Here is a 22,929-nt window from a genome sequence, read left to right as displayed (position 1 = left end):
AATGAAAAAACGCTGAATGAGGACTTCAAGATGCCTCTGAGTACACAAGTGTATGGTTTCAAATGTCCCAGTATCTTATCTGTCACTTTATTACAGCTCTAACCAGGCCATTATTCTATTCTTATGCCACTCATCTAACCAGCCCTGCTTCACATCCACCCCCAGCTCTTCCCTCTCTGATCTCCAGGCTCTAACTGACTCTCAACCGACTCCCTCCCAGCATTCAAACCACTTTTCAAATGCCAGCTCAGCCAATCATCCTTCACCACTAACATTCCACCTCCCCCTTCCTATTGAACATTACCTTACGTCTTCTAATATACCCACCTATTTATGCAATGTCATCTCAATTACTAGTACAGGTAGACATGCATTATTCTATATGAATGCGCCAGGTGAACACAAGGAGCACCCGCCTCAGCCCCTTGTTCAGAGGGTCTGTCAGGGAGGAGAAAGGGATTCCCACATCTCTCTCCCTGGAGATAGCAAACGAGGAAGAGTAGTTAAAATTATAATATACTGGAGTGTAGCGGTTTGTTCCGGACCAGGGTTCAAATCCACACTCGGCCGTGATGCTCACTGGGTGAGCTTGGGCCAAGTCTCAGCCTAGCCTACCTGACAGGGCTATTGTGCAGATAATTTATTTTTGGGGGGGGGACCGCCACATACAACTCCTTGAGTTATTTGGAGGAAAGTTAGGATTTTCGTGTAATCATAAAATTAAGCACCAAGAAAGGTCCCTGGGAGCACAGGTGTGTCTTATAAAAGATGCCTAGATGTTGTGAATGTGGGTGTGTACCTGAGTTGAAAGAGAAGTTGGTTCCATAATACAATGAAGCCCACACACTAAAATTAAAAGGCTTGCCTTATTTCCTTTGATGTCCCAGAGGCATGTGAGGCTGGGGGTGTTTAGGGGAACTAACTATAAGGGTAGCCTAGATCCAGCTGCCTGGCCCAACTGAGAGGGCAGGATGGGTGGTAAATTAAGGGATAGACCAGGCTCTGACTTCACAACCGACAGTGGGATCCTTCATATTTGTTTCCCAGGAGGCCTGGTGAGGAGTCTGCTTTGAGCCTTGGATCAGCTGAAAGTACAGACACTGGTATTCCTTGGCTCATTTGAAAGTGCAAACATCTGCCTTTGGATCCGCTGACAGCGTAGACATCTGTGTTCCTCAGTACAGTTGAAAGTGCAGGCAATTTGTCGTTTCCCGTTGCACAATGGGGGGCTGTTTGTCCTCTTTTCACAGAAGGTAAAGTTGGGGGGTAGGGGAGAGATCTTGAAGCCGGGTGGTCCCCTATGGCCAGTTTTTGAAGATGCTCATTGGTGATTAGACCCTTGTAACTCCCACGCTGGCTGGGGGCTGATGGGAGTTGTAGTTCAACAACATCTGGAGGGCACGGGGTTGAGGGAGGCCATTTATATGGAGTAGTCAGGAACACAAGGAACACAAAGGCCCTCCTGTCAGTAGGAGGGTGGAAGTGGTGGTGGAGGATTAGGAAGAGATACTCCTCGTTTGCATTCAACATACTTCCTGTCATTTATTCCCTCTTTCCACATCCACAATGTTCACTGCTAGCCAAAGTCTTGGAAGAAGCCCCGGAGGAGCTTAAATGCAGCTTGGAAGCCTTTCATATAAAAATGCTCCCTTGGGTCCCACTGAAGTATCATTGTTATTTATTAAATTTATTAATCACTTGTTACTAAAGTGTCTCAAAACAACTAAAAATACAAAATACAATAAAATCAAATGGTAAAGTATACATAATATGCAAAATGTCTGTCCACCAAGAACGTGATAACGGAAATCCGTGTCTCCTTCCTTAATGTTATGTAAAACATTGAGCCCCAAGAAAGGTCCAAAATCAATGTATGAGGCCAGAGGACCTTTAGCAGACCCTCTTTTGACACCCTGCCTCTCCCATTTCCTCAATCCCCCACAGGAACATCGAGACCCCAAACTTGTGGTCCACCTCAGACCCCTCCCTCCCCTCCTTGCTGGGGGACGACCTCTTCTATGTGTCAGACCTGAGCTCACAGAAGTGGAAAGACACCGTCGGCCGCCATGTTGCATCTTCCCTGCCACAGCGGGAGGTTGACCACCAGGAAGCCATCAATGGTGAGGAGGTCATTCTGTGGCTCATATGACTGGGTTACCCTCAGAAAGTCATGGGGCTCTGGAAGGATCTCAACTTACTTTAAGCAAAAGTGGAAGAAGTACCTAGTGAGATCTCTCCTGGGAAGTGGGTCCTTGGCTGTACATGTAGCTTGGAACTTTTGAGTTCTTAAAAATGGCCATTAGTGAAATTCCCTCCAGGCAAGACCCACATGGGTCAGTAAAGATGGACACCTGTAAAGTTCTGACACAGGGCCAGGGGAGCAGGGTGGGAAGAAGGCTTATTGGCCCTGAAGTGTGCTGTAATGTCTCTGAGGAGGAAGGGAAATCCATAGATGAATGGTGTTTGTGTGTGTTGCACTGGTAACCAGAGCTATCAGCTGCATATTGGTGCCCATGCTGGAGCGGGACTTATAGCTCAGCGGTGGAGACCATGTTTTTCCTTCAGAAGCTCCCATGCTTGATACCCGATGGCATCTTCAGGTAGAGCTGGGAATGTCCCCTTCCTGAACCCCTCTAGAGGAGCACTTTCTGCCAAGTACTACAGACAACACTGAGCCAGAGAGTCCAATGGTATTTCACTCAGCTTCCTGCATTCTCATTTAAATCAGCGCCCTTTATCCGGGACTATGAGAACTGGAATCTTGTTTTATCTTTAGTGAAAGGGCCACAGCCCCTTGGTGGAACACATGCTCTGCATATAGAAGGCCCCAGGTTCAATATCCGATGGCATTTCCAGGTAGGAATGGGAAGGAATGACCCCAGAAACCTTGGAGAGCCACCTGCCAGTCAGAGACAAGTAGGCATTGGGCCAGGTGGACCAGGGTCTGACTGAAGAAAGCAGCTTCTTAATGCTTCACCAATAGCAACTCCATGGGCTTGCTCCCAGTACAGGAAGAGAGCATGATCAGTCTCCTCTTGAAAGGCACAACCCAAGGCTTTTTTCAATGAACCTGCTTTAGCTGCCTCATTCCTGGATCCTGCTGCGATTTGACCTCTAGCTGACATTCTTCCCCCCTCTTTGCACAGAGCTGTTTGTGACAGAAGCCTCTCACCTGCGGCTTTTGCGTGTCCTGACTGTCTTCTTCTATCAGCGCATGTTTAGGGAGAAACTTCTTTCGCAGGAGGAGCTGGCCCTCCTCTTCCCCAACCTCCCAGAGCTGCTGAAGATTCACAGTAAGGCTGCCTCTCTTATTCAGTCAGACCCCCTTTGGACTAGGCCCCCATTCTGTGTCTCGCACAGATCGTTGCTTGCTCACGGGCGGGTCAGGCGTAGAGGGAGAGGGTCGCCTCCATCAAAGGCCCTCGCTCAGGAGGACCATAGGAGCAGAAGATCAGAAGAGCCCTGCAGGAGGCAGCTAGATAAGGCCAAAGGGGGCCTCATCTAGACCTGAGCGCAACAGCAGCGCTCCCCAGGAACTCCAACATTTCTCAGATAAAAATAGGGACATCCTATTCAATAATAATAATAATAATAATAATAATAATAATAATACCCTGCCCATCTGACTGGGTTGCCCCAGCCATGCTTGGCAGCTTCCAACGTATATAAAAGCATAATAAAAACTTTCCTATACAGGGTTGCCTTCAGATGTCTTCTACTTATCTCCTTGGCTTAGGGGTCATATAACTCCATACCCTCCAATATTTCACCAACGAAAAGAGGAATGTCCTAAAGAGAAGCGGGACATTCTGGGATCAAATCAGAAACTGGAACGGCTTCTGTAAACCCAGGACCGTCCCTGGAAAATAGGGACACTTGGAGGGTGTGCCAATCTGTAATGGCCAGCTTTGAGGCCCATCACCGGGGGCATGATTCTAAAAAAAGAGATAGAGACCGTGTCTGTCCTTCTCCTCCTCCCATCTCTGCTGTGGCTATTTCCCCAGGCCCCTTTTCTCATTCCCTCCTCCTGTCGTTTCTCCAGGTTCTCTGTCAGAATCAATGAAAACACTTCAAGAACAAGGGCCCATCATCCATGAAATTGGGCACTTCATGCTTTCCCAGGTAACAATCTCTGAGTGGCTGGGCTGGTGGTGGTGATGCGACTGCGTGTGTAGGCAGTGTTTGGGGCTCCAGCTGAATTTAGCCCCTTGATTTCCTGACCTGCCTGATTCTAACCAGGAAGTGTTTCCTCTCCCCTGCTCCCTTTGCCCCCTTCCATCTAGGAAAGTTTTTAATGTTTTATATTTTATTGTATTTTTAATATTCTGTTGGGAGCTTCCCAGAGTGGCTGGGGAAACCCAGCCAGATGGGCGGGGTATAAATAAATTATTATTATTATTATTATTATTATTATTATTATTATTATTCCTTTCCCCCAGTTTGGTGGGCCTGCACGTAAAGAGATCCAACAGGCAGTCTCTGACTTCTGCGTGAACCAGTCCAAGGCCCTGGAGCTGATTGAGACCAAGCTGCAGAAGGACACTCGATTCCGGCTCATCATTCAGGTATCTGTGTGCTCATATGCTAAGGAGGTGGGAGGGAGGGACTGTCTCAGATGCTGGGTCTGCACTTTCAGTGTGGAGTGCAAGAGGAAGTCCTTGAAAGGCTCTTTCTCCATTCTGGAGGGCCAGAGGCCTGTCCTCCTCTCCCTGCTACCCTACCCTGAATTCGGTAGTGCTTCTGAATAATGCTTGAATCCACAAGTGGGTAGAGTGCTCTTGTGCTTGAATCCTACTTGTGGGCTTCCCACAGAAATCTGGTTGGCCACTGTGAGAACAGGATGGTGGACTAGATGGGACACTGACCTGATTCAACAGACTCATCTTATGTTGTTCTCCCCTTTGCCATACACATACTGTCCCCTGGACAGGTCTTTTGCAAACCTACACCCCCACCACAAGAATAAGAACCTAAGAAGAGCCCTGCAGATGGATCAGGCCATCGGCATCCTGTTCTCACAATTGACAACCGGATGCCCCAAAGTGAAGCCCACAGACAGGACATGTCTCCAGTCTCCATATGGTCACAGAAGCATATTGTCTGTCTGTCTGTCTGTCTCCCCTTCCCAGGAAGCAGAGAGCAACTACCAGTGCCGCCGCCATCAACTGAAAGATCTCATCCTCTCTGAAATGCAGCAGCTGACAAACTACCCTTTGCTGCTGGATAATATTATCAAACACACTGATGGTATCTCTGTCTCTACATATTTATGTGTGTGCTGGGAGAAGGAGGAGAGTCGTATCTCCTATAATTTGAATGTTATGCTTTGTGACCTTTGGATGTTGTGGGCTACATGGAGCGTAGCTTATTGTGGAAAGTGAATACACACATCAGTGATGGTGGTACAGTATACACACCTCTCCACTGCTAGTATTAGCAGATGGTGGGGCTGCAGGGTTGCAAGGGTTGTTCAGAGGCCAACTTTCTTAGGAGAAAACAAGGATTGCTTGGGATGTATTCCTACTGCAGTGCTGCTCATCTGTCCAAGGTCATTTTTCCTTTAAATGCAGTGTTGTGTCTGTTTTGTGTTGGGAACCACTTAGGGACAACCCCTGTGTTTCCAAAGCAGCCTCCAAGTTTTTGGTAAATAGAAACAAACTTTAACAGCTGTGTGACAGCCCATATCTCTCTCTCTCTCTCTCTTTTTGCACCTTCTTTGCTTAGGGAGGTCTTCAGAGCACCAGAAGCTGTGCCAGGCTCGGGACCAATGCCGGGAAATCCTTCGGTGTGTGAAAGAGATTGTGAAGAAGGCCGAAAACCATCATCGCCTGGAGACCTATCAGATGTGTTTGGACACCACCTCGCTGCAGTGGACCACCAACACACTGGCAGCGGAGTTCAAGGTATGGCCCTCCCCATCATCACCCTCTGCCTGAGTTCCTGCTTTTATATTACTTCCCCACTCTTCAAAGCGCTGCCTTTTTCTGTCCCGTCTATCCAGAATATTGACCTCCGGAGTCATTGCCTGATCCACGAGGGCCCCTTGCGCTGGCGCCTGCGCAAAGACAAGACTGTGGGTACGTGGCTGTCAACCTCACCCCAATGAACACACACATGTGGCACAGGCCTCTCATAGTGAAGATTTGTGTGCAGTTCCTCTCTCACTGACTTTGTTTATATCCCACTTTTAATAGTAATCCAAGTGGGGCAGCCCTGTGGCTTGGTGGTAGAAAGACTCTTGAGCCCCAAACCCTCAAGAGAGTCATTGCTGCCAGTCAGACAAATAATAATAGTAATAGTAATAATTACTATTATTCAGAAGAAGGGCCATCCTAGCTTGGTGACAGAGCACCTGATTTGCATGGAGAAAGTCCTGGGTTCAATCCCCAATTACTTGGAAGACAGAAGTGCCTGGCGTGCTCTGGTCCATGGGGTCACGAAGAGTCGGACACGACTAAACGACTAAACAACACAACAATAATAATAGTTTTATTATTTATATCCCACCCATCTGGCTGGGTTTCTGAGCTAAATGAACCAAGCAGCTTGCAGAAGGTTTGACAGAAAAAAGCAATTTTAGAACAAGACCCCGAAAAACAACTAAAGCATCAGGTGTTGGAACATCAAAACTTCCAATGGTGTTTGAAATTCTAAAGCAACAGGCCACAGATTAAAAGACTCTCCCAGACAGGCTACCTTCAGAAGAAGGGCCATCCTAGCTTGGTGACAGAGCACCTGATTTGCATGGAGAAAGTCCCAGGTTCAGTCCCCAACAGCAACTCCAGGTCAAGCTGGGGAAAAGACTTCCTGCCTGAGATCCTGGAGTGCCATTGCTGCCAGTCAGTGTGGACATTACTGAGCTAGATGGATCCCACTGGCCTGAACTGGTATAGGCAGCTTCCTTTGTTCTTCTCACTAGTTGGGCCTTTGGACTGATTCTGCAGCCAAACTCTCCTGATGTTCTTATCTGGATACGCAGAGCAGGTTAACCACTCCAAAAATCTCTGCCTCTCTCTTAGACTTGCATGTGTTGCTGCTGGAAAATCTCCTGCTTCTCCTGCAGAGGAAGGATGAGAGACTCGTTCTCAAGTGCCACAGGAAGAGGGTGTGGGGCTCCTCAGGCACTTGGCAAACAATCAGCCCCATCCTCAAGCTGAATGTGGTGCTGATTCGCTCCGTGGCCACAGGTAAAATGGGATTAAACCATGTTTCCTCATTTAAAGGTTGTAAGCTAGGCAGACCAGCCCTGGCGTGTTGCCTCTTTCTCCATCTTGTCTCTCCTCTCTGTCCAGATCCGCGAGCTTTCTTTGTCATTTGCACAACAGAACTGGTACCCCATCTGTATCGGCTCGTGGCCTCAACACCTTCAGAAAAGAATATGTAAGATTGCTTACCTGTTGTTTCCCTCACAATTCTGGAGCAGACATTTCTTTGTGGGTGTGGCACATTTACCTTTCCCACTTTCCTGCTTTTTCAATCATGGGTATTTGTTGCTATTCCACTGTTTGCTGTCCAGTTGTAGGCAGAGCTTGATGGAATGTATCCAGGATGTGTTTTAGAGTTGTTTTTACTAACCAGCCCTCAATTGCTCCTCTCTCTGCCTTGCCCTGCCCTGTTTGCTGCTGCCTTTTTCCATTCTGGGCAGGTGTCTAGCTATTTCTGTACATGTGCACACACACCTGCGGTTGTTGTATTTTTAAAAAAAGTGTGTGTGTGTGTGTGTGTGTGTAATTGTTAATGTTATATTTTATTACCTGCCCTTCACCCTAAGGTCCTAGGGTGTGTGTTACAACAGAGCACAATATTAATAGCGGTTCAAAACAATTTACAGTCACACAAATTAGGTGGGTCCCAAAAATATCCAGGCAGACAGACACAGACATAAATATAAATGTAAATATAAATGTATAAAATATAGAGATATTGGTACCCCCTCCCTCAGACAAAGATGCTGCTGAGATTAATATGGAGCCTCTCTTTAATGTCTGCCTTTCTAATGACAAATCACAACTATTCCATTCTTTTCGGGGGGTTTTAGTGAGTCTTTCTCTCCCCTCCCCTCTTTTCCTGGCAGGTGGATGGAACTTCTGGAAGAGGCAGTAAGGCGCGCCAAGGGAAATGCCACCTTGCCCTCAGGGAGTCTGAGATAATATTAACTTCACATGTAATAAATTAAAACCACAGAGTTTTATTAGAAGACCCTTTTGGATTATTCCACAGACTTTATAAAATGGTGGCAGCGGCAGGAGTGGGGGGATCTTTCTGTTGTACCTTCACCAATTACCCTGCTCCTCAAACACAGTTCCTGCTACTAGTTAAGGCCAATGGGTTGTCAAGAGCCGTTTTCTCATACTAGCTTTTCTGGGCCAACTGAGGTTATCAAAACAGAATTCTGCAGATAGTAACAAGAAAATAAAGGAACTTGTTCTTTTTTTGCACCTAAGCAGCATCCCCCCATGCCTCAAATTACTGCATAAGAAGTTCTGGCTGTGTGGAGTTGCCTCCTTTTACCAATTGTTACTCTTTGAGGCAGAGAACTATTTGCCTCTGTAAACTTAGGGCACATTAACTATGCTTCATAAATAATCTTTTAAAAAAGCATCAGAGTTAAGAAAAACACAATGTGTGTGAAGTTGTCCCTAATCTCACACCCTTTTGGAGTCTGATAGATTGGAGTTTTACATGGATTACAGGTTGCCAGCTTTTATTATTTGCCCGTGCACCTATGCTTTCAACCGCAGCTTGATCTGCTGGCGTTAGCAAGGTGTTCAAGCTAACCTTTCATGTCATTGGAAGGGGGATTCCCTCTCAATTCCTTTAGACCAGTGTTGGCCAAACTTGGGTCTCCAGCTGCTTTTGGACTACAACTCCCATCACCCCTAGCTAACAGGACCAGTGGTCAGGGATGATGGGAATTGTAGTCCCAAAACAGCTGGAGACCCAAGTTTGGCCAACACTGCTTTAGACAGATGAGGAAGCTGTTAAATGCGCAGGAGCAGGCTGGGCCACTTCCCCCTCAACAGTTGGCAACCCACCATGGATTGAAGCCATGTCCGTTGTGTAATGGGGGCTGGGGAGGGATGTCCCCTGTATAAAGCAGAAATAGCCAAGTAAATGCAGCACCTGAGCACCTCGGGTCACAGCTCAGACACTAATCTGCTTCAGGCGGTGGGTGAAAGACTAGTGGGATTGTCGGGGGACCTGGATCCCCATTTGTTAATTGCCTCCAAGCTGCTAGTAATCCAGATAAGCAACGCTCTGGGGGAAGATCAGCTAAATCCCTGAAATGCAACTGCTCTCACGCCACCCTGCCCACCCTCCCCCACTTCCTCAGTCTTCTGAGGCTCTTGCACAACTCTGGAGACACTCCATAGCTGTAGGGTGACCATGTGCAAGTGTAGCATACAGACAGAGGGTCCAGCCTCACTGCCCCTTTTATTCCTGGGAGGAAGCAAGCTTTGTTCATTGAGCGGATTGGGAGCCCTTCTCATCTTGGGCCCTTTTTACTGCAGTTCTTTGCACATTTGCGATTTGCATGTGCAAAAAAACAACAACAACAGAAATTACTATGAAAATAGAATCACAGTGCAGGAATCACAGCTGAAGATTCCCCATCCAACCTCTGTTTAAAAACCTCCCAAGAGATTGCGTGGTGAATTTTACTGCAGTTCTGGTTTCTTTCTTTCTTTCTTTTTTAGGTTGATGGACATTTTACAGTGACTCCTAATTTTAACTGTTTTTTCTCCTCTTAAAGACGCACCAGATGAAGCTCCGCTGGATCGGGCCAGTGGCCCATCTAGTCTAGCATACTATTCTCACAGTGGCCAGCCAGTTGCCTCTGGGAAGACGGCAAGCTGGAACCAAGCACAACAACAATTCTCCTTTCCAATGGTTTCCAGCAACTGGTACTTAGAGGCATTTGCTGTGCCCAACAGTGGAATGGAGTATCCTGGGAAAGGGCATGGCTGGAAGACTGAGCACTCCACCCTGAAACATTGCTTGCAGAATTCACTTCTCTTGGCAAATTATTTGTACAAACAGTGTGCACCAGACCTAGATATATTGGGAAATCTGATATAGGGGAAAGAGGAACCTCTTAGTAACCGAGATGAGAAGAGGATATTGCTGGTGCAGAGAAAGGCCCAGTGCATGCTAGGAAACCTGCAATCACACCATGGGTGAGAAAACTAATAATTAAAAAATACTACTACTTCTTTATTGAGAAACAGGTTGCACAAACAGGCACAGCGACAGGGCTCACAAGGCGCTAAGGTGGGTCTCAGCCAGTGCAGTTTCAAGGGAGGTTTGGGAGGTGAGAATAATCCCACTATCCGTATCCATGGCATAATATTCCTGCTTTGCCAAAGGACTGCTGGTGATTTTGGGGTAACCGGGTGATCTGTAAAGTAATTCTGAATAGTCCCTGAGAGAGTAGTTCACTTCCTCGAAGTACCTCTTCCCAATAGGCTCGTCATTGGCATGTGCCCATGACCCCTCTGTAGAGCTCTATGGCCCCTTTGGCTGATGGGCACAGTTCCTTCCAAAAGTCCCCACTCTGCTCCATTGTCAGGACATCCTGCACAGAGAAAAAGGCAGCCATATGTTAAAAGAGATGCAGAAAATGGGGTTGACACTTATACTCTTTGTCCTGTCTAGTTATTTTACTATATTGGGGGTGACAGGGTCACAGTGCCTTGGCATGCAAAAAGGGGGACGATGACACGATGAACTTCATTAATGTATTCTAATTAACTTTAAATTGAGTCCAGAAGAGGCAGATGTTTCTTTAAAGGGGCCTTAGCACTTGCCAATGGGGAAACTAGGAAGTTCCTGTATGCTTAGATGGCTGACTGTCCGTCTTACCAATATAAACTAGGAATTGGGTCCCAAGAATTATGTGCATAATCAGAGTTCAAGGGCAGCCAGGCAAAAAATACTCAAGGAGGGTGTGTAAGGCAGGGCCGGTGAGGGGGTGTGGCTTGGGAAGAAGCCTAAGGGCCAGACAGAGAGGCCTGGAGGGCCGTATTTGACACCCAGGTCTAAGGCTGCCCACCCTTGAGCTACACACTTTTGCCTCCAGCTCCAGCACTTACCTCTCTGTCAACAAAGATGATGCTGGTTGACTCTTGGGCCTCAGGGCCCCCGATAGCATAATGGTGCCTCACCTGCTCAGAGCTGAGACTGCACCTGAATTAATTAATGAATAGCAAAGTTGAGAAGAAAGCAACCAGTGAAGCTGAGGGTGGGCGTAGGGACTAGGAGCTGAAGACTAAACTGGGGAGACTTTGGGCCTGGAGAAAGAGGTGTCCATGGCAGGGCCCACACTGTGGGGTAAAGGAGGGAGAAGCTGAGGCTGTACCCTGATGGGGCAGCTGAGCTGCAGGACAAAGAACAGATGAGCATCTCTTGGGTGGGGCTCAATAGAAGAGTTTCTAATATTGAAGGGCAAGCTGTTTCCATACATACGTATGTACCCATGCATTGTGATCTTCTACAGAGGGCCTTCTGTGGATGCCACCACCATCAAAGATGAGGCAGATGTATACCAGAGAGAGGGCCTTCTTAGTGGTGGCACCCCAGTTGTGGGAAGCTAACTCCAGGGTGGTTTGCCTGGCACAACTACCTTATTCTCCTTTCAGAGCTTGGCAAAGATCTTTCTTTAGGGTTGTTTCCTACAGTGTTGCCCCATCAGCTCATGGAATCATTTTGATATAATGCATAAAACAAAAACATTCTTAAGCAGGGGAAAAAATCAATGCACTCTTCATAACTAACCACAGCTTGGTACTGGGATGATAGTGAAGAGGGAGGCCTACTATTCAGATCAGGATTCAGCACATTACCTGATGTAGAATTCAGCACTGCAGCGGCCTGCGCTGGTCTCGTTCCGGGCTATTCCAAGCAACATTGGGCTGCTGAGGGTGGGCAGTGGAAGGTTCACCTGGGAAGGAAAGGGGGAAGTTGGTTCAGAGTCACTCTCAAAAGCTGGTTCAGAGACGAGGGGAGGGAAGCCTAGCCATTGGCCGCTCCGCCTTCCCTGCCCTCTCCTCACCTCATCCTGGATCTCTCGCAGCACAGAGCAGAACAACTCCTTGACCACGGATTCTCCTGGGAGGTCCTGGTGACGGACAGGCCCCTCCAAGGCGGCATCTTCCATGACAACCTGCAAAGCGAGGCACAGTAAGAAGAACGCAGGCCCATTCAAGGAACACAGCTCCATTCTCTATAGCCCAAATGGCTCTCCAGGGTTTCAGGCAAGGAGGCTCTCTGCCCTACCTGGAGATGCTGGGGATAGAACCTGGGACCTTCTGCATGCAAAGCAGATGCTCTGCCTCCAAGCTAAAGTGGCAGGAGAACTTCCAAGCTGTGGTCCACCTTAATTAAGGAGATGGACTCAGGGGAACCCTTGGGATAAGCTGCAAAGCTGATGCCTGTCCTATCACTTCTTACAGCACTGAAATTTGACCCATTTGTTAACAGCAACACCCCCAAGACATAAAACCAGGCACTCCATCAACCTGCGGTTCAGGGTGGCCTCCAGGAATGTCGATCTTCCCAGGCGCCTCCCCTACGCACTGACTCCGCCGCAAAAAGACAAACTTGTCATCTGCTGTGTGCAGCATGGCGCCCACCCCCAGGGGCTCGGCGAGGTAGGCCTGGCTGTTCCCCAAGTCCTCGCGCCCACGCTCCTGGAGCTGCCCGGCTGCGTCCGCCAAGTTGGTGCCCACAAAGTCCTTGTAGCAGGTGAGACCGAGGCAGAAGGTCAAGATGTCCCCCTCCAGCTGGATTGAGTGGAGACGGAATTTGGCTCCGTCAAAGAGCCACGGGCTCTGCTGGCGACGTGCCACCCAAGCTGTCTCGATCCGGGCCCTGTCGCCAGGGAGTGGGCGCCGGTCATACAGTGGGGAGAGCTCAGCTCGGACCTGAGCCTCTGTGATGCCCTTGGGAGATGGGCACTGGAAGAGGAGAGAGATATCAGGATCCATCTTCTGCCTGCTCTGTCCATCTAAGGGCACCTGGAAGATAAGAATAAAAGTTATCCACCCATATCCCCGGTGTCTTTGCCACAGTAGGATTGCTATTGTAGTTTTCTGGCTCTGCTCCTGTGCCTTTTGCAGCTGCCTGATGCACAGAAATAAAAAATTTAAAAAGTCCCAAGAGCAAGGTTGCCAACTTTTTGTATAGGCCCAGCTCCCCCGCCTCTCTAAAGCAGCTCAACACACTTAAACTGTTAAATCATTTCCTGGTATGTCAGGCTGCTGTTAAAGGCACAGGAGCAGAGCCAATAAAAATCCTGACTCCTTTGTTTTAATATTCAGATCTGTGCAGCTTTCTCCCACCCCCGCAGAAGAAATAGTGCCCAAGTCATTAAAAAATAGCACCGATAGGAAGTAGTGACTATGGGTTAGAGCAAGGACCTCTTGGCTCCCTATCGCCCAGGAGGGCGTGACATGAAGTGTGCACTTTGCACAGAAGCCTGCAGTTCTCACATGCAACCCTGACTCTGCTTTGGGGTTCTTTTGACTTTTGAGATTTGAACGCACTCGGAAACTTGGTACCCTAAGGGTTAACAAGGACCACAAATCTAAATCTAAATCAATGTCATCCTTATCCAAAAGGGAATTAGCATGCTCATTAAAAATACACTAGCAAGTGTTAATTGGCACAGACACTGAATTAACAATAAGCCAAGTCTGAAAGAGTTAGAACTCAATAAAAGAGTCGAAACGGAGGAACCTTATCTTTGACTGAGTCAGGCTGTGCCTACACCATAGATTTAAAGCACATGACTTCCCCAAAAGAATCCTGGGAATTGTGGCCTGTTAAGGCTTGCTGGGAATTGTTACTCCGTGAAGGGAAAATTACAGGGCCCAGAGGTCTTTCAGGAAAATAATGTGCTTTAAAGATACAGTGTGTACACGGTTGATTTAGTTATTGTAGGAAGGGTGAGAGTTAAGAAGGAAGGTGTGGGATTTTAGGTGATTGTATCTTGGCTTCACACTTCCAGAAGGTGTCCGATACACTTTAGTTTAATTTTAAATTTACAAGGAGTAAGAGAGAATGTACAACTAAGTATTTACAGTAAAAGAGACAGCACTATGAGGTGTTGAAGCTCAGCTTGCTGGGAAACACAGGCAGCTGCCTCATACCATGCCATTGGTTCATCTAGTTCAGTATTGTCTACACTGACTGGCAGTGGTTGTCCACGGTTTCAGACAGGGAAGATCCCACGCCTTACCTGGAGAAGCTAGCAGTTTCTGCATGCAGATCAAATGTTCTACCACCGACCTACGGCCCCTGAGTTACAATAATATAAGCTGTTTTGTTTCCTCTGCGGGCCAGAACAAAACCTCCCTTCCCAGGTGCAGGTTACCATTCTTATAGAATAATCTGGACTTTCAGGGTACTTTGAAACAGACTTCCTCCCAAGCAGCATTCTCTTCCATCAAGTCCATATGAAGGTTTAATCCCAGGCAAACTGACAAGCATCCTTCCTCACAGTAACTGGACTACGAACTCTCCTTGAGCAGCTGGAATGGTCATAGATAGTTCAGAATATCACAGCAGCTCAGCCAATACAGATTAGAAGTCATAGAATCATAGAGCTGTAGAGTTTGAAAGGATGCAAAGTGTAATTTAGTCCAATCCCTTGCAATGCAGGAATCAAGAATCCCTGATGGATGGCCATTCAACCTCTGTTTTAAAACCTCCGATGAATTAGTCCACCACCTTCTGAGGCCGTCTGTTCCACAGCTCTGTCTGCTTGTGTACCAATGGCTGCTACATGACATCAGAACACTAGAGGTCCATCTAGCAGAGTGAAGGTGAACCTGTGGCTCTCTAGATTTGGCTGGACTTCAGCTCCCTGACCTGGCCAGTCTCACAAGATCTGAAAGACCACAGGTTCCCTATCCCAGATCTACCACCACCAGCTGGCTAGACATTTCTGAGAATCTCACAGCCTTGCCTGGTATAAAGTAATCAAGGGTAGACTATCTGTATACTCGGAAGCTCCATTTGACTATAATCATGCCTATACTGCAATCTTTTCTCGATCTGTATGATTTTATTGCTCGTTTTCCCAACAAATAAAAAACATCCCTTTCTTTCTGGTAGGCTGGGAGGAAGCAAGACAGGAACTGTTACTACCCAGGGGGGAACAGATGGGTTCGCTTGCCACTTTCCCCCCAGCTGTTGAAAGCGACGTGAAGCCAAGAGGGCTGAATTAGCACACCAATTAAAACAAATGCCTGTTATGCTCCGGACGTCACAATGGAGCTCGCTTCGTATGCTTTATTGGTGTTATTTGTTAACCGTGTGCTTGCGTGCGCGCGCGCCTAGCCAAGACAATCAGCGTTTAATCTGCGCATTTGCTAACCGGGCACATTCCGGGCTGCCTAATTAAAGTCGCCTATTATGCAAGTGACGGCGACGCCACGTCGGTTCGATCCGGATTAACCCTCGGTGCCCCGCGCCACCGGCAGGGGAGCCTGCGAACTACGCGCGCGCCCCGTTTGCAAGGTGCCCACGCGCGGTGCTGTGCGCCCGCCCGGGCAGGCGTCTCGATTTCATTCTCCGCTGCGCTACAGCGAGATCGGAAAGGGGTGTGTGTGTCTGGAAAGGACCGAAATCGGGGGCCTAGCTAGCGAGCCAGGCTCCTTACCTCTCTGCCGCCGCCTCCCGGAAGGAAGTCTGCTTTTGCAAAGCCGGCGCTGCCTGCTGCTGTGTCTCTCCTCGGCTCCGGGCAGCTCCCAAACCGGTTGCTTTATCAGCCTGCCCCCTTGTCTGCTGCCGACACGCTTCTTTTCCAGGATTAGGCTGCCGGAAAAATCAGTGAATTCAATCCTTATGCCTTTAACTTATTATTATTACTACTACGAGAGGAGTAATAATATTAGTAAGAACTCAGTCGCTAGAGCATGAGACACTTAATCTTAGTGTGGTGGGTTTGAGCCCCACGTTGGGCAAAATATCTTCATTTTAGGGGGTTGGACTAGATGACCCTGGGGTCCCTTCTAACTCCACAATTCTATGATTCTACTTATTAGCGCAGTGTTCCGGTTCAGGATGCCAGTCTAAGCCAGCCATGCTTGTTTGGAAGGTATGCCATTCCATTCTCATCCTCTCACCCCTGCCCTGCATTTTGTGACCACTAAACATAATCCATTTACTGATTTTCCTATAGTGGGTATCTGGTTAGCTACTGCAAGAACAGGATGCTAGACTGAATGAGCCACCGGCCTGATACAGCTCATGTTCAAATGTTCACTAGGGCCTACCGTGACATGTAAAAGCAAAGTAGGCTTTTTCCTACCTGGAATAATTTTATAATTAGAATGCGAACACATGTAGATTTAATCGATTAAAAACTCCTACATTTAACCAGCTAGGGGCTTGTGGCTGTCCCCTTCCCCTGCTTTCAGATCAAGCGCCTTCCCTAGTCCTCTCCCGTTCCCCTGCCTCCGCAGAGCACAAATTGGTTTGCGCTAATCCCATTCTGACACCAGTGTGTAATAAACGCAAGCGAGCTGATTGACAGCCTCCATGAGCTGGGGAGCTGCTGGTTATGTCACAATTTAATACGGGAGAAGAAAATTGCCGAATGAAGAGTTTCATTTGGGATTGAGACGGAGAGAAGAAAAAGAGACTGATGAATCTGATTAGGATCCTGACAGCAGTAACAAGGAAGATAGATGAAACCATCAAAATAGATAAAGGAAGAAATCCTTTGAGGCAAAAACACCAGAGGAACTGGCCCAATGCCACCTTGCAACTAAAGTGTGTATATGAGAGTTTTATCCTTTTATGGGGGCTTGTTGCTCTGTGCCACTAAAGTACACCCTTCCCTGCTTTCTTTTATTGCTATATGCTCTGGAACAATAGCTGTCCTTATAAATGCTAGTTCCTAATGTATTTTGTCACTCTGAAAATGATAGAACGATCTGCCAACTTTGAGTTTCTCAGTTTTTCATTTTCCCATCTTAAATGAAGTTCACATTTCTACAACAATTTGTGATTTAAAAAAATAAATCCTCATGAAACTTCATCACCATTCTATTGATAGTTTCTCCTAATAAACACATTTTTGTATGCTTTTATTTTTTTACTGATGGGCACATTTTTGCAGTTGATTCCCTCTTAATGCCTTTTTGTATGTTATTTTAACTAATGCAGCCATTTCCCCTAATACAGTATATCTTACTTTTTGTAAACATGGTTTGGAGAACTGTATCTCAGAATTCAGATAAGTTCAAATTTTGAAGGGTGGTTGTGTTTTGCTTCACATGCTGTTTCAGAAAATGCAAATTAGATAGATTATTTGCCTTTAAATGAGAACTGAATGAAATTCCTCTCTCATTCCTAAGTGTGACCGAACACAGCAACAGACAGCCCATGACAAGCCATGATTCCTGATGTGTGTCCAATGGTTATAGCAGAGAATGCTGAAAAGCCTATCTCCCCCTAGCTCCTTACCATTCACAGTCTCACAGAAAGGCATTTTGATGGTTTGGCATGTGTGGAAATTAACATTACTTTCCAGCCCCCATTTCGTTTGTGCTAAATATCCGCACGCCCCCTCTGGCAATAGCTTCATTCAGTAAGAGCTTTGACCCCCAAGAGGATATGTGTAATCTGATTTGTAATTGGCACTAATTAATTTTAATCTCAGTGGGAACACTTCACAGGGGGTGGGGCTGATAATAACTGGGGGAGGGAAAGGAAAGGAAAGGTATACATTCAGTTCCTTGCTGTATCCATAAAGGACGCTGGTATATTTATAGGCCAAAACTGGAGCGGCCAATTTTTCATTCTGCCCCTGCTCTTCTGCCATTTCAGTCTGCAGACAGTTATTTGGGAAATAATCTCGGGCAAACTTCTCAGTGCTGTGGGAAAAGATTCAACTGATTATTCTGTAGCGCAAAACTGACTAGCAACAGGCTGGGCATTTCCCTCCCTGCTCAGTTGGCAACCTTAAGGCCAACTAGATTGTGCCCTGGAATTGCCTTTAAACGGATGCAGCATTTTATGCAGACTAATCTTTTCAAGGCAACTGACACAACAATGCGTCCCACAGCAATGAATCCTGCCAGAAGAAAATAAAATAAACATAACAACCCTATTGCTCTGAACTCCCTATATCCCACTTCCTTGCTCATCCCAGCTTGATGGAAGCAGAATGGGACTCTGTGAGAAGCCAAAAGCCGGAGGAGGGTGCCAACTTTTGAACCATGTTTTGTCCAGAGCGCAGATTTTGGGCACTACTAAATGCTCCACTGGGAATGTAAACGGCGTTTCTATGCGCTGCTCTGGTTCACCAGAAGCGGCTTAGTCATGCTGGCCACATGACCCGGAAGCTGTACGCCGGCTCCCTCAGTCAATAAAGTGAGATGAGCGCCGCAACCCCAGAGTTGGTCACAACTGGACCTAATGGTCAGGGGTCCCTTTACCTTTACCTTTAAATGCAGTGGAGACTGCTCTGTTAAGATAAATGGAGCTCTGCCTACCAACTTCAGTCGGTGAACTAATATCTGTACTGGAAGAAGCAAAGATCACCAGTGTTGAAGCAATGATTCTTCAACATCAACTTCGTTGGACTGGTCATGTTGTGCGGATGCCTGATGATCATCTTCCAAAGCAACTACTCTATTCCGAACTTAAAAATGGAAAGCGTAATGCTGGTGGTCAACAAAAGAGGTTTAAAGACTGTCTCAAGGCAAATCTAAAAAAATGTAGTATAAACACTGACAACTGGGAAACACTGGCCTGCGAGCGCTCCAGTTGGAGAACAGCCTTTACCAAAGGTTTTGAAGGCTTTGAAGACACTCGAACTCCGGACGCAAGGTAGAAACGTGCTAAGAGAAAGGCATGCTTGGCAAATCCACACTGTGATCAACTCCTGCCTGGAAACCAATCTCCCCACTGTGGAAGGATGTGTGGATCCAGAATTGGCCTCCACAGTCACTTACGGACTCACTGTTAAAGCCGTGTTTAAGGAAGACAATCTTACTCAGCTACGAGTGATCGCCAAGAAAGAAAGAAGAAGCCCTCAGGCATCCCCCCCAACCCTACCTGCCTGTCTTATTTGCAACTGGTCCAGAGGCTGACCCTGCCTGCCAGCTTCCTGCACCTGCATCTCTGTGTTGTCCCTTGCAGAACAAAACTGGAATTAGTTGGCTCAGCCTATTAGTGGTTCTGGATCCACTTACTGTGAGGACTCCCTACCTTCCCCTCTATCAATTCCAATGGGCACCAGCCACCACTAGTTAAATGACAGCAAATTTTCAGTTAAATTCATTTACATTTGAAACTGGGTTGTTGTTCCATTGTATTGTGTGTGCCATGGAGTCTCTTTTATTATCTTTCTAAAACATCCTGTAAGCCTGAGACACTCCCTGCCTGATTAACAGCTAAAGCAAATGAAATTTTATTGATTCATTCATCAACGTGAATACAAAGCAAGGTAGATGTGGGATAATCAGCCTCATATAACCATCATGCTTAGGTCTAATTAATACCAGGCTTAGCTCACCTTGAGTGGGAACAGGTAATCAAGTCTTTGTTCTCCTTCCAGTCTGCCTGAGAAATTTGGCATGTGAGGGGGTTTTGAGTTGGCTGCTGCAGCTCAGACTGCATGGCTCTTACAAGTCGTCGTTGAGTTCCTATACCAATAATTTAGGAACTTTCACCACTGTAACTAAGCCAAGTTGTACTGCCTGTATTTTCTGACTGATGTATGGAAAAGCACATGAACCTGACCTTTGGCATGTTTGTAAAGAAACAATTTTTAACTTACCAACCTTGTCTTTTTCTATGTTGGGGGAAGAGTGGACTACTTTGGACTGTTATAAAGGTCTAACAGCCTATATTTCTATGTTTTACTTTGCTGCATGTTTTGTGGTTTTAAATCTCTGCTGGTGTTCTCTCACCAAAGAGTACTTGCCACAATCTTGGATCCTGGCACCCAGGGATTCTCCTTTTATATGACTAATTTTTCCTTGCCGACCAGCACTAAAGACCTCAAGGTATTTTGCCTCAAACCTCTGCTTCTGGGGTGGCTGGTCCTTTTTCCAGATACTGCATGGAAAAATCAACACAATCTAAAAAATGCAGACTACAGAAGTTTATCTAATCCCAAAGGCAGTTTTTATACTTTATTTATTTGCTACACAAAGCTGGCATCTGCTGTCTGCTGTCCCAAAGTTGTTTCAGTTGTTTGTGTTCATCTAGAAATCGAGAAATTTTAAGGGTTGTGTCCAAGTAACTCCAACTTAGAGTAGACCCACCAAAATCAACTGGTAACTTTCATTTTCCTCAAGCCTGGCTGTGAAATAGATAACAGAACACAATGAAGGCCACAAAGTAGATAAATAAGAGGAGTGTCTGTCCGAAAAGGAAATGAGAGAAATGTTTCTGGGCTTCTTTCTTGAAGTATTTCTCCAATTATGTCAGCATACAGTAAATGGAAACCAAACACAGCCTGGCTGGATTCAAGATGGTGCCTGTCATGGTAAAAGTCTTGCTTGCTTTTTAATTTATTGCCTGCTGGGGAACATCTGGCTTCATGAAACAAATACTCTACAGGGGATTTTTCTACCTAAAGGGTTGAAAAACACACCGCACATATTTCAGTTATGAGGTTTGCTCACATACGATGGCCACTAACACAGATGGCTTTAAAAGAGGAATAGACAGATCAACGGAGGGGAAGGTTATCCATGGTTACTAGCCATGGTGGTTATGTTCTGCCTCCATTGTTGGAGGCAATATGCCTCTGAATACCTGTTGTTTGGGAGTTGCAAGTTTGGAGAGTGCTGTTGTATTCAGGTCCTGCTTGTGGGCTTCCATTGGGGCATTTGGCTTTGCCAGTGTGAGAACAGGATGCAGCTAGGCTCTTCTTATGTTCTGTGGGGTGTGTATGCAGCTTGTCTCCGTTATGCTTATATATTTGCAAATAAACCAAATATTAGAAAAACACCATTAAGTCTATTGTCTTCCTTTTTTCTTCAAATAAAACTGAATCTCCAAGTTGTACAGCCTCTTGAACATCTCACCATTCCGTCTCTCTCTATGCTATAACCTCACCTTGACACCATGTGGGGGTCCTGCCCCTCATGACAGTCCCTGCTCCCTTGGCAACAGCATCCCCTTTCTGACACTTCCACTAAGCAGCCCTGACTGGGGCCATTGTAGGGGGAACCCCAGGCAAGAGAAAAGGGACCATTATCCCTCCCCTTCCCTTCCCCAGTGAAAGGGTGAAGTCACTAGCAATTTTGACAAAAGTGGGTTTTGTTGGCAAGAGCCCCTCCTGCACCCTCTTCCCTTGGCTGTTGGCACCATTCCCACAACCTTTGTGACGGAGGGCTTGTGATCTGTCCCCAGCCTTCATTTAGAGACAGCACTGCTTGCTGTGGATCTCCTTTTCAAGTCAAGGCAGGCAGGTTTGGCTGAGGCCCTGGCATTTCCTGCCCTTTAAACCCCCTGGATTTAGCTTGTATTTCATTTGCATTTTTTTTTTTTTTAAAGCAAAGCAGCATTAGCATAGTCTGCGTCAGTAGCTGTTGACCTGTCTGGATCAGAGGCTGTGTGTTGACCTCAGACATTTGTGGGCTACTATCAGGAAAACAATGTTCAATGCAAACAAGTTGTGGACAGCAGTTCTTTTGGAGGAGAGAGAGGCACTTGATGCCACAGACCTCTGGTGGCCAACATTTGAACTGGCCCCTGATCCTTAAGCAATCAGCCATGAAGACTGGTTACCAAAGGGCCGTATCATGTCAGAGACTTTGCCCAGTTTCTAAGATGTGGGTGGGGAACCTATCTATCTGGTCTCAGTGAATCCCTTTCCCCTTCCTTCTAGTGGATTAAAAAACACATAATCATGCCCATGGAAGCGCCTCACAACTGTTTTCAGGAGCAACTCCCAGAAACATGAAAAACAATTTTAACATATTAACTATTAACTGTGATGGACACACATACGTGATGCATGTAAAGCTTTCCTCTCTCCACTGCAAATTGAAACCCAGTTTCCCAGTGAGAGTAAGGAGATCTGCCCAATTTTTGCATCTCACATGACACACCTGTTGTAAAAGGCAGTGCATGCAATGTATACAACTGCTAACGCAACCATTGGGCAAATTTACATATTTTCATATTTATATATTCCGGGAAAAGGAACTACAGTATACAAATGCTATCAGTTTATATTGCGGCTGCGATTGCACCTGTGTGTAAGCCCCATTGCATTTAATGGGATTTGCTTTTAATGTTACCCAACGGTTTTAGATTAAAAGTCAATTTGACTCCTAACTAGGTTAGCCCAAGGTGATTGGGAAGTGCCCGGATGTCGCTCCACCCCTCCTCCGTTTTCGAAAGGGGCGGGCCCAAATGCAGCCGGCGAGTTGGAAGAGGCGGCGGCGGCATCAAAATGGCGGTCGCGACCCGAGGGCTGACTGTGAGTTTCTATGGTAACCGCCGTGTCCCCACTATTACCCCTCCCCCTTTCCTCCTTGCGTTATCCTTCCCTCCCCCCTCGGCCTTGGGTGGCCGGTATTGATTTAACTGCTTGTTTAATAGGAGCGCGCCTTCCGTTTCCACACTGTTCAAAACTATTGGTCCTTCAAACCCCGCTCCTTGCAACAGTATCTGCCTTCTTCATTATCTGTTGCTTTTGACGTTAGTGCCCTTCCCGTTTCCTACCCCGGGAAAAATCTGCCAGCATTTGTGTGGTTCCGCCCTTCTGATTTTGGGCACCCCCACCCGATTAATTATGGAGTGATCATATTTGGGATGTTAATGATTTTCGTGCAAATAGCCAGTCTATAAATACCAATATTACAGATTTGTGTTATACATAACTATAATGGTAACGTTTATTGGATACCCCATAAGGGAAAAGGGCATATTTTTATTTACAACATTACAGAT

At 46.7% G+C, this 22,929-nt stretch overlaps 3 protein-coding genes across 11 annotated transcripts in view; 2 read left to right on the top strand and 1 right to left on the bottom strand.

Annotated features, from left to right (window-relative positions):
- Window positions 1–210: 210 nt before the first annotated feature.
- LOC308465658 (rho guanine nucleotide exchange factor 11-like) lies at window positions 211–8,197 on the top strand. 5 transcript variants are annotated; one of them, XM_080985723.1, is made up of 12 exons: window positions 211–362; window positions 1,048–1,253; window positions 1,945–2,120; window positions 3,147–3,293; window positions 4,043–4,122; window positions 4,440–4,565; window positions 5,130–5,247; window positions 5,725–5,903; window positions 6,002–6,077; window positions 7,020–7,187; window positions 7,293–7,380; window positions 8,075–8,197. In XM_080985723.1, the coding sequence occupies exons 2-12, from the start codon at window positions 1,222–1,224 to the stop codon at window positions 8,148–8,150; spliced, it is 1,266 nt and encodes a 421-aa protein (XP_080841849.1). In that variant the 5' UTR covers window positions 211–362; window positions 1,048–1,221; the 3' UTR covers window positions 8,151–8,197. The 5 variants fall into 5 exon arrangements, with proteins under 5 accessions (XP_080841849.1, XP_080841852.1, XP_080841851.1 ...); XM_080985726.1 differs by having other exon boundaries at window positions 215–395; window positions 3,212–3,293; XM_080985722.1 differs by having other exon boundaries at window positions 223–395.
- Window positions 8,198–10,194: 1,997 nt separating this feature from the next.
- NUDT22 (nudix hydrolase 22) lies at window positions 10,195–15,854 on the bottom strand. Of its 4 annotated transcripts, none has more exons than XM_080985684.1 (6): window positions 15,665–15,854; window positions 12,519–13,016; window positions 12,053–12,163; window positions 11,844–11,941; window positions 11,166–11,187; window positions 10,195–10,576 (listed from the first exon to the last, which is right to left on the bottom strand). In XM_080985684.1, exons 2-6 carry the CDS (start codon window positions 12,984–12,986, stop codon window positions 10,472–10,474), a joined length of 804 nt encoding a protein of 267 aa, XP_080841810.1. In that variant the 5' UTR covers window positions 12,987–13,016; window positions 15,665–15,854; the 3' UTR covers window positions 10,195–10,471. The 4 variants fall into 4 exon arrangements, with proteins under 4 accessions (XP_080841810.1, XP_080841807.1, XP_080841808.1 ...); XM_080985681.1 differs by having other exon boundaries at window positions 11,094–11,187; window positions 15,665–15,847; XM_080985682.1 differs by lacking the exon at window positions 15,665–15,854 and adding an exon at window positions 15,252–15,602 and having other exon boundaries at window positions 11,094–11,187.
- Window positions 15,855–22,330: 6,476 nt separating this feature from the next.
- DNAJC4 (DnaJ heat shock protein family (Hsp40) member C4) overlaps window positions 22,331–22,929 on the top strand; it is a 41,399-nt gene continuing 40,800 nt past the window's right edge. Inside the window, exon 1 of one of the 2 annotated variants that reach the window (XM_080985546.1) lies at window positions 22,331–22,469. In XM_080985546.1, coding sequence (XP_080841672.1) covers window positions 22,346–22,469 — 124 coding nt within the window. In that variant the 5' untranslated portion in view covers window positions 22,331–22,345. The remainder of the gene's footprint in view (window positions 22,470–22,929) is intronic. The other variant, XM_080985547.1, reaches the window with a different exon arrangement.

Source organism: Podarcis pityusensis (assembly GCF_964106645.2).
Source record: "Podarcis pityusensis genome assembly, chromosome: 16".
Classification (NCBI taxonomy): Eukaryota; Metazoa; Chordata; class Lepidosauria; order Squamata; family Lacertidae; genus Podarcis; species Podarcis pityusensis.
The sequence above is the reverse complement of the archived record's forward strand: the minus strand, read 5'-3'. Positions and strand labels throughout refer to the sequence as shown.